Source organism: Chanodichthys erythropterus, chromosome 5 (assembly GCF_024489055.1).
Source record: "Chanodichthys erythropterus isolate Z2021 chromosome 5, ASM2448905v1, whole genome shotgun sequence".
In the NCBI taxonomy this organism is placed as follows: Eukaryota; Metazoa; Chordata; class Actinopteri; order Cypriniformes; family Xenocyprididae; genus Chanodichthys; species Chanodichthys erythropterus.
Genome location: NC_090225.1, coordinates 30,812,408 through 30,823,481, shown reverse-complemented (window position 1 = coordinate 30,823,481; position 11,074 = coordinate 30,812,408). Strand labels below are relative to the sequence as shown.

Genomic DNA, 11,074 nt, shown 5'->3' with positions numbered 1-11,074 from the left:
AACATATATGTTTCAATATAGGTTTTGATATAGGTTTTGCATATATGTGACATATATGCAGCATATATGTGCATATACACTGCATATAGGTTTCATATATGCGCATATATCCACATATAGGTTCTTTCCATGTGGGCTATTAATGTATGTGTGTCAATATTGACTGATGTACTGATGTATGTTGCCGTGACACTTTCTCAAAACAGCGCGTCACACCGGCACAATGAATCCGCTCTTGGGGATTGAAGACGTCAATGATCAGACTTTCACATTTGCCACAAGAGGGAGAGAGAAGATGCTCATCTGTGTGAAGGACTCGAGCGGAGCTGCACACATGATCGCGCGCAGTGCACAGATGAGGCAGGGAACATCACGCACGAGCGACGATGACACACATCTCTCAACTCTTACAAGTCGGTAAGTTTATACATGAGATGAGAAACAGGGTCATATTTATATTAAAAATATTATAAAACATGAGGTGACAGCCCAAATAATGGATAAAAGTGGTAAATACTTACTGAACGTTTGAAATATCTGTGATTATTGATGTCTGTTAATTGCTATTCTACTTTAGGAACTTTTTACAGCTTTGTTCTTATGTAATTAAGTAAACGGCCAGCAGACAGAATTACTGATTTTTCATTTCAAGAAAACAAACAATAGTATTAAGCACAGTTGCATTGCATTATGATACCTCTTCATGGTTATAATAAATCAGTCATGATAAAATAGTACAGTTCCAATAATGTATATTGCATTATTCTGTTTATTATTTATATGCTATGAGATTATAATGTATTATGAGTGATAATTTATGAAATATATGAAGCTTTACATTATGTATCATAAGGCATCATGAATACCCTTTTAATGCATTGTTAATACATGTTTCATAGAAGCAGAATCTTTTTTTAAATAGAATAGGATATTAAATGCTTTTGCTTAGCAAAGACACATCATTCTTTTACTGCTTTGTTGCCTAAGAGGTCTTAAGGTTGTAAGAGGTTTGTATGCTTTTCAATAGCATCTATTCATGTTTCTCTCAAAGTGAACATTTCCACAATCCTCCACTTTTTTCATCACTTTGCTGTAAAGTAATTGTACAGACACACTGCAGCATGCACATTATTTAACAGCAGGAGAGAGTATTGCTGTACTGGAGCTGTATTTAGCCACAGGACTCCTTTAACATGAACATTTGTTCATTATTTAAAAGAACAGTTTATCTAAAAATTAACACTGTCATTATTCACACAATTGTTCCAACTCTGTATGACTTCTTTCTTTCTTTGAACACAAAAGACAATATTTTGAACACTATGGTTGATTGATCTTCAGTGAAAGGGAAATTAACCTTTCAATTAACTAAAACACTATAAAACATTCTTAAAAGATCATTTTAATTGCAAGTCTTCTGAAATCGAAGTTCAATGTATTCACTGTTAAATTTCCACAGTGAGACATTTACTCGAGAACCGCTGTGAGTCAAATGGTTTTGTGATTTGTTCTTGAATCAAACATCACTGCTTCTCTGATGAACACATAAAAGAGATCTAGGGCAGATGTAAGGATTTTGATGATTTTAGTGATACTCTTTAAACTCAGATAGAGGTAATATTGTTTACCACAGTGTTTGGTTAACTGTGTTTATGTTTTGTGTTTCATGTGCGGCTGCTTTCTCCTACTGAAAATGAAATCTGAAACATTTCAAAAGACAAGAAAAAGCCTGGATCATGACCACAGACTGCTAGAAAAACATTACGACAAGAGAAACCCCACAGAAATTACTAGAGCTCACTCGCTCCTCTCGTTTTCCTGCCATGGAGGACGCAAACATCTCTCACGTGGCAGCCGTGTACGTGAACCCTCACAGTCAAGTGCCCGTTCTTGACGTCCATGACACTTACACGGACTTCTACGACATGGACTATGGCGTTCCTGCAGATGAGATGCCAGACACCACGCAGGGACTGGCCTACTTCGTGGCCACCATTGTCATCGGAGCGGTCCTGGTCTGTATCATGTTGGTGTGCGGCTTCGGCAACTTTGTGTTTATAGCCACTCTGGCCCGATACAAAAAACTCAGGAACCTCACCAACCTGCTGATCGCTAACCTGGCCATCTCTGACTTCATAGTGGCCGTGGTCTGCTGCCCTTTCTTAGTGGATTACTACGTAGTCAAACAGCTCTCCTGGGACCACGGGAAAGTGTTGTGTGCCTCTGTCAACTACCTCAGGACTGTGTCTCTGTATGTGTCTACCAATGCCTTACTGGCCATCGCTGTTGACAGGTTGGTGTGATTTAGATGTCGTCTCTCACTCCTGCTGCAGTACATCAAGCCCGGGGCTGCATACTTCTTGCCTTTCAGATTCATGCATTATGCATTGATGCTCCTAAAAAAAAAACTACAAAAAAAAAAAAAGCACTTTAAATACTGCTCATATGGAAAACTCTGCGAAAATATTTAATATTCTGCAACAAAAGCTTTCCAATTGTTCAGTAGCATTTAATAATTTGTCATGCATTATCCTGTATTGAGAACAAAGTGAAAACCGGTTCACTGTCTTAGCTAGAGAGCTGTATTTAAAAATATAAAGGCAATAATGTCCCAGTACAACTAATAAGCACAATAAACAATATCTGGCAATTAAAATAATTCATTAGCCAAACTCTAAGCTGTTTAAGGCAGACGAACAGTGAAACAGCTGTATTATGATTTTGAAGAATCATTATATAATACTTCATAAGTATAACACTTCAAAAGAGGCATAAAAAGCTTTGTGTGATAAAACAGTACATACAACTATTCACTGTAAACCTGAATAAGTTGGGCTAACATAAAAAAACTGAGGTAATCAGTTTACTTTTTTTTTTTTTTTTAGCTATGATGTTCCCAATTTTAAGTAAGCAGGACTATCAAGTTTTGAGTTTGTAGTACTCATGCATGTTAATTGCTCCTAACTTGAAGTACTGAGTTAGCTAACTCATACATTTGCAATTAACATAAAATATTTAGTTAATTCACTTTTTATTTTGAGTTCTTGCAAATCAAATGAGTTATTTACCTCACTGTAAACCCTAATAAGTTATCAGAACTCAAAAATGTTGAATGAGAATTTTTTGAGTTAAAAAACTCAAAGTTTAAGTTTTGTTTTTTTTGTACTCATACATTTTTATTGTTCTTAGCTTGAAATATTTGAGTACACTAATTTATACATTTAACTTAAAATCATCAGGTTATATCAACGTAAATATTTTGCTAGCTATAGCAAACTAATTCAGAAAACGCCTACTTGCTAATTTGCTAACATGTTAACAATAGTATGGTATAGCAATTACTGAATGAGTACAGCAACTTAAAACATGTAACTTACTGTACCTGCTCAAACCAAGCCACATACACCACTTGTCATCATGATGTAAAATCTCCAAAAACACACATTAACTGAAACTCTTCTAAATTAGCATTAAAAAAATCACTATTAAATCTCCCTTACATTAATCTCGTACAAAAAACATTCTATAACACATAATTTTAACATTTACTCTCCCTTTCCAGTGCCATGTGCAAAGCATGGAAACAGAAATCCCAGCTTAGTTTCTTGTTAAACTTAAGTTAGTCTAAATGAAAAGAAATTAGTTCATACAACTCAAAACAATGAAACAGTTCAGTTCACTTGAAATATGTCAGTGCTGTGAACTCAAAAGAAAAAGAAAGGTCTTAATACTCATAACAGTTACTTTAACTCAACTAATTTGTTTAATTTAAGTTTTTCCTACTCAAACCAATTGAGTGTTAGGGTTAGTGCAGTCTTCTGATGTCGTACAATAGCTTTGTGTGATAAAGAGACGGAAACTGAAGCTGTTATTCATTCATAATCTTCCCCTGACAAAATGTACTGTACATGTTTGGAACAACCTTAACATGAGTAAATAGTGATGTAAGTTTCATTTGTAGATGAATTTGTGAAGCCTGTATTTAAATTCTGAAAGCATTATAATGTATACATAATACATTATAAAAACCTTAATATTCACAGTAACAGTTATAACACACATTGAACACATTATATATATATTATAATTCCCATAATGTATTATAAATTTCACATCTTGACGATGATTAAGATTTGCAGAGTATATTACAAGATTTAACAAGATTGAAGGTGGCAAATACAAAGTCTTCATGTAAATTATGCATGCATTATAATGCCTTAAGAATACCTTTATAATGCATTTTGAATAAAGGCTTCATAGAAAGTATTACCAAAGGTGTGTTTACCAGCTTCAAACATATCTCATCCATTCAGAATATTGAGTCTGAACCCTGTTTTTATTCAAATAATCTCACAATACATTTAAAAAATGTGATGACAGCGCTAATGGTGACATATGGGAGAATATTTCTGTAAAAATGTGAGTGAATCCCTCAGGCAAGAAATTGTTTAAAATGCTGTCTCTATGTGGGTATTATTTAACATTCTTTTCCAATGGATGTATAAAAGACAGCTTGATGAAACAACAATTATGTGTCTTTACATAAGCTGTAATACGCTCCCTCCTAACAGCTCGAAATAGAATAAAGCAGGCGGAAACATTGAAAATATTAGTGATCAGTTTTGTCCTATATCAGAGAGTGACAATTTAGCTAAAAGAAGAGAATCAAGAGTACATTTCGGTTCCTGTACTATTTTTTTATTCTGATAAAGGCCACATAAAAACCACTCGTGATTAAATTTGTCTTGATGTTTGACTTGTCTGTAATGACAGAACATAATTAAGCAAAATTCAATTATGGATGGCTTACAAGTTTCTGATCTACTGGTAAAAATCTTTAAATGACACAAATAGAACACGCTGTACTAGATGAGCATTTCCTGAAGGAAGCAACAGAGCAAAAGAAGTGTGTTAAAGTTGGCTAGAAAGGGAAGTTTAGCTCTCTATTGTGACATATATTCAAGAGAAATGGCTTCCGGAACAAGAACAAATGTAGGGCGGGACTTGATTTTGTCAGTGAGGAATTGATTGGATGGTTGTGGTTTGCTATTGGTGGATCTCATGTGAGTGACAGGTTGCTGAAGAGAAGAGATGTCACTGCAAGAGGGAGAGGAAGTTATTCTGCTTCAAGATTATAAGGAACATGAATTTAAAAAATAATGATGTGCACAGATAAATCATTTATTATAAATACTGTAATATTAATACACATGTGTTAGATAGCTTTAGGTTTTCACACAAGGCTCAAGTCTCAGTCACTGTGCAGAGTAAAATTGTTAAAAAGATGTTTTCCAGAAAGACGAGACCATTCATAATTCAGTATACAAGCTAACATAACATACTTTACTGGTATCACTGACATTTACTGACATTGGTGAATCCATAATTATGCAAATTCTTAGAAAAAGGAATCAGAGCTGCTTGATGATTCAATTCAAACATCCACATGATCTTGTTCCTAAATGACGGCGATTCGTCTCTGTCTATTAAAAATTGACAAGTCTGATCACAGCGAACATTCAAATCTGCGTTCTGATCCAGAGAGAGCAGTTGTCATGTTTAGATATGAAACAGCTTCACAAACAGTCTTTTCAACCACACAGTATCATTATTTCTGTCTTATAATAATTCACATTATCACAGAAGTACTTGTGCGCAAATTTGGAATAAAACATTTGCGAATAAAGCACCAGTGAGAACAAAATCGTCATTTCCTGATAAACTGGTGTTAAATATCGCTAAGATAACACTTCTGCAGTAGAAGCCACTGTATATAATAATTTTCATATATAATTAGTTACTTGTGCCTCAGAGCATGCAGACGAATTGCAGTAAACACTGTCACATTCTGTTGCATTCAGATGCCTGGTGTTTGTGAACACAATTGTGTGACGCACTTCGGGGAGCGAATTATACCGAATCACTTTAACGAGATCGGTCCGCTGGTTGGTCCAGTTATGCCATCCCATCGCAAAGTCACAGGTCTTTTTTTGATGTACATAAAATAATTTTTATGCACATTTTTAGAATTTATGTGCATCTTGGTGTTTCCATCCAGCGTTTTTTGTATGCGATATCCCAAAATGCACATAAAATAGGTGGATGGAAACATAGCTACTGATGCCTGTGTTAGTGATCAAAATAGAGCAAATCACCTTTGTAAAATAAAGATTGTATCAATTACATCGTTACACCAGTAGGTGGCGACAAGTGACTGTTAAATGTGCTTGAATCATTCTGTAACACAGTTCGTAGATACGGGAAGAAGGAGGCGGGAACCGGCGAACATTCAGCAAAACTTTCATACAAAATAAACAAAGAACAAAACGAAAGTAATGCCGGCAGACCCTCGCGGACGTCTGCCGGCCACACAAACATAATAAAACATAACGTAAAGTCCAGGCCTGGTCCTCTCTCGTCCTTCACTGATGTCGCTCCTCCTTTTATGCCTCCGGAGCTCCTCCGTGAGAGACTCGAGGCCGGCACGCCTCGCAGGTGATGCTCATTATCACTCGCGTCACCGGCCTCGCGCCGTTCCCTCACGGCTCTCTCCCGCCCTGCTCGCCACACATTCATTCAAGAGATTTGTTCAAAAACACTGATTCATCCAGTAATGAAACAAGTGATGTCTTGATGAGTGAGTCATTGAATCATTCACCCAAACCAATTTTTTTTAAAGGGGTAGTTGATCATGATTTGACTTTTTTAACTTTAGTTAGTGTGTAATGTTGCTGTTTGATCATAAACAACATCTGCAAAGTTACGATGCTCAAAGTTCAATGCAAAGGGAGATATTTTCTTATAGAAATCGCTTTATAAGGACTACAACAAACGGCTGGTAGAGACTACAATGAGCTTCTTCCCGAGTTAGTGACATCACTAACCCTAAAATTTACATAAACCCCGCCCCCGAGAACACTCAACAAAGGGGGCGGGGCCATGTTGGGCTGCTTTAGAGAATAGAGCTTAGATTCTCTGCCCGAGCCCGGACTCGGCCCGGGTCGGGCCCTTGATAAAGCACGTCACGTGTCATGCGCAGCGTCTCGTCCACTCGCACTCGCAGTCTCGCACGCGTGACGCATCACACCTGCTGTGCGTGCTGTTCTATTCAGTAGCTTAAAGCCTCGTTTACACTGCAGGCGTGTGCGGCACGTTACGGCTGCGACGCAGCTACCGGAGCTGATTCGCGGCTACTCTAGTCAATGCTCGTGTTTACACCAGCCGCTGCGGTGCGTTTGAGAAGCGTCCCAGAAGGGGCTCGCTGCGCCGCTTCGCTAAAGATAGGCGCCTCGCCTATTTTTGACGTGCAGCTCAAATACAAAATAAAGTCAAAATAATCCTGTAAACTCCTGCTGATATTTCACATCACTATAATGACAGAAACTGAAGACAAGAGATTCGAAGTTGAAAAACTTGAAATTTCTTTGTTTTTGTTGTCCATAACTGGAATTTTAAGTGTGTTAACTTCATCTGTATGGCTACAGCAAAATAAAGTATGGCATAGCAATAAACACAATCAAACCGGACAAAATATAACCATTAACGAAAACAATGTTGGCCAGGCAAATCGTGGTCTCGCGAATCCAGCCGCTTCGCTTCTGAAATGCTTCTGGTGTGAGTTGACACCGCTCAGAAGACGGAACAAAACCTTGTCGGAGCCATACGAACAGTGTAAACGAGGCTTAAGTACAACATGGAGCTTGAAGAAGCAAAGAAAAAAATTAAAACAGGAGAATTGACTTTGAGCAAGTCTGGAGGAAAATCGAAGGTATGGAAACATTTTAAACTAGTTTTAATAAACAAACAACGCAGTTTACATGCTTCTTCCTTGTGTATTATTCATTAAGATAATAATTAATAAATGCCCGCACAATTATGATGCATAAATGTTACAGATATGTTTACTATGCACAAACAAATGCTTTTCAACTTACATGTGCAATATTCAGAATTAAATGAATGTGCTGCAATTTGTACAAAAAGAGAGTCTTTAGTCTACGTGTTTTAGCCATTAAATAAGCACATTTAGTTTCAAGTTTGTTAAGTTTTGTTTTGAAGAAAGATTTTCTTTAAAGTGAATTTCGTTTAGTATAAATTGTATCTTAATTTTAATACATTTTTCATCATCCAATTACCTGGATTTAATACATAAAAAGCAATATAGCAGACAATGTAATTATGACATGGAGGCGCCGGCGCGCCGCGGTCACACACCTTTTGAAACTGGTAACTCACGCTGTCACCGAATTTACAAATGCACATCTTGCTTGTTGCTTACACACATATTAGGCTATGTTGAAATAACAATATGTTGAAGTAACATTATTATTAATAATTAATCTTTAAGAATATTTGATTGAATGCTGAATGTTGAGCTTGTTCAATTTAATAAAATTAAAACTTTAATTATGATAATTAAAATAATTTAATATTTAATATTGAGTGGCCAATTTTTGCTCATTTATTAATAGTATTTTTATAATTTAGCCTATATCGCTGCGCAGCTCCCCCCTGTAGCCTAAATGATCTAGCACAGCAGCACCTGCGTTAAAAAAAAAAAAAAAAAATCTGGCGCCGCCCCTGGTTATAATGGCCCACATATTAGAAATGGTCGGGTTTAAATCGGGCTCGGGCTCATAATTACAGTGGACGTGTCGGGCCGGGCCGGGCTCGGACACAACGTGCTCGGGCTCGGGTAGGGTCAGGCTTGATTTGTTGGGCCCGATCTAAGCTCTATTAGAGAAGAGGAAGAGTTGTTGTAGTCGAGTGTTGTTGTCATGCCGTCATTTTACACCGAACTGCTTCACAAACGAGGGTCAATTCAACACAAAAGATGAACATGACGGCACATGCTAGTGGATGAGTTGAATCAACTCCACAGCAACTACATCAATTTATCCACTAACCAATCAGAAACGTCTAAAAGTTGTAACTTCTTCCTGAGTCTCTCCATCAGTGTCGACTCCGGTTTGAACAATGTAAGGCTGAACACCAACACTGACAATCCTCATTTTGGCTGCGTGAGATTCTCCAGCTTTGTTGTTGTTGAGCTGTTAAAGCAATAAACATTTTGTAAGAACCTCTAATAAATATGTTATTTTGTTTAGTTTTCTATTCAGTGTCTTGGGAGAATTGTGATCTCTATTTTTAAACAAAATCTTCGTGTGATTCTTGCATGGCACAGCACTATACCAGTGCAGATAGCCAAAAGTGGTTAAACAGGATTGAGGGCGGATAGTGAATAAAATGCATGTTTTAGTGAATTTTCCCTGTGTAACTGACCATGATCATCTTTGTCGTTTTTAGGTACATGGCTATTGTTCATCCCTTGAGGCCCAGAATGAAGCACCAGACTGCATACTGTCTCATAACCGGGGTGTGGATCGTCCCAGTGCTCATTTCCATACCTTCTGCGTACTTCGCGTCTGCGACCAAAGTCCCCAACGGGGCCAACCGCAGCAAAACCTTCTGCGCCCAGATATGGACGGTGGACCAGCAGCTATACTACCGCTCATATTTCCTGTTCATCTTCGCCGTGGAGTTCGTCGGGCCAGTGATCACCATGGCCCTGTGCTACCTGCGCATCTCCCGTGAACTGTGGTTCAAGAGCGTGCCGGGTTTCCAAACGGAGCAGATCCGCAAACGCCTGCGCTGCCGGAGAAAGACGGTCATGGTGCTCATCGGCATTCTCACGGCGTACATCCTCTGCTGGGCTCCGTACTACGGCTACACCATCCTGCGCGATTTCCACCCGACGCTCATCTCCCGAGAGCGGAACTCCCTGGTGGCTTTCTACATCATCGAGTGCATCGCCATGAGCAACAGTATGATCAACACCTTCTGCTTTGTCAGTGTAAAGAACAACACTGTGAAGTATTTCAAGAGGATCGTTCTTCTGCGCTGGAAATCCACCTACACCTCCAGGAAGACCGTAGAGGAGACAGAAGTGAACCCCAACCTCACCGAATGTAAGAAGGGAGCCGAACTGAGTGGTTTTCATGTCACTCATATTACAGATGATTAAAGAGTCCTGATTATACTGGCATTGTTCTGCAGATGAAAGTCTTGTGACTGATCTTATGTTCTAGTGGTTTTAGTAAAAAGAGTTTGTTTTTTCCTGTCAGATGTGCCATTTTCATTCTTTGTACGTATAACCAATCATTTCAGTTTTTTTGCACAAATTTATTAGTAAATTAACTGCTCAGTCCATAAAGCATTCTGAATGACTTAAAGGATTAGTTCACTTTCAAATGAATATTACCTCAAGCTTTACTCACCCTCAAGCCATCCTAGGTGTATATGACTTTCTTCTTTCTGATGAACACAATCTGAGTTATGTTAATAAATATCCTGAGCTTTATAATGGTAGTGAACGGCATCAGTGAGTATGAGCTCAAGAAAGTGCATTCATCCAAAGCAAAACGTACTCTACACAGCTTCTGAAGCGAAGTGATTCGTTTGTCTAAGAAAAAAAAATCCATATTTAACAAGTTATGAAGTAAAAAACGCCTTCCATATTCAACATACGAAACGAACGGAACTTGTCGTGTCAGTTAAGCTTTTTCCGTAAGTTGAATAGGGAAGGTAGTGTAAGCCTTTTAAAATGCGAGAGTTTTACACTTGCTTTGCAAGTTGAATATGGAATGCAGTCTGGTGGAAGCTAGATATTTTACTTCATTACTTGTTAAATATGGATTTTTTTTCTTACACAAACGCATCGCTTCGCTTCAGAAGGCCTTTATTAACCCCCCAGAGCCCTGTGGAGTACGTTTATGATGATGGATGTGGATGGAAGCGCTTTCTTGCACTTCATACTCATGAACCCTGTTCATTGCCATTATAAAGCTTTGATGCATCAGGATATTTATTAATATTTCTCAGATTGTGTTCATGAGAGAGAAGAAAGTCATATACACCTAGGATGGCTTGAGGGTGAGTAAAGCTTGGACTAATTTTCATTTCAAAGTTAACTAATCCTTTAAGTGAATCAAAGAAAATGGTAAAATATAAAACTACTGACATATAGTTATTGATTATAAGTATAATAGAACAATATATTGTTTGTTTTTTGGTA

At 37.7% G+C, this 11,074-nt stretch overlaps 1 protein-coding gene across 3 annotated transcripts; it reads left to right on the top strand.

Moving 5' to 3' along the window:
- The first annotated feature begins 315 nt into the window (after positions 1–315).
- On the top strand, positions 316–10,853 carry prokr1b (prokineticin receptor 1b). Of its 3 annotated transcripts, XM_067385462.1 has the most exons (4): positions 316–417; positions 1,460–1,567; positions 1,718–2,293; positions 9,307–10,853. In XM_067385462.1, the coding sequence occupies exons 3-4, from the start codon at positions 1,824–1,826 to the stop codon at positions 10,022–10,024; spliced, it is 1,188 nt and encodes a 395-aa protein (XP_067241563.1). In that variant the 5' UTR covers positions 316–417; positions 1,460–1,567; positions 1,718–1,823; the 3' UTR covers positions 10,025–10,853. The 3 variants fall into 3 exon arrangements, with proteins under 3 accessions (XP_067241563.1, XP_067241562.1, XP_067241564.1); XM_067385461.1 differs by lacking the exon at positions 1,460–1,567 and having other exon boundaries at positions 364–417; XM_067385463.1 differs by lacking the exons at positions 316–417; positions 1,460–1,567 and adding an exon at positions 491–509.
- The last annotated feature ends 221 nt before the right edge of the window (positions 10,854–11,074 follow it).

Excerpts from the sequence above, each read along its gene's own strand:
- prokr1b (XM_067385462.1), top strand. The coding sequence starts at position 1,824 with ATGGAGGACGCAAACATCTCTCACGTGGCAGCCGTGTACGTGAACCCT. Across the intron at positions 2,294-9,306 it reads CTGGCCATCGCTGTTGACAG|GTACATGGCTATTGTTCATC; the intron begins GTTGGTGTGATT and ends TGTCGTTTTTAG.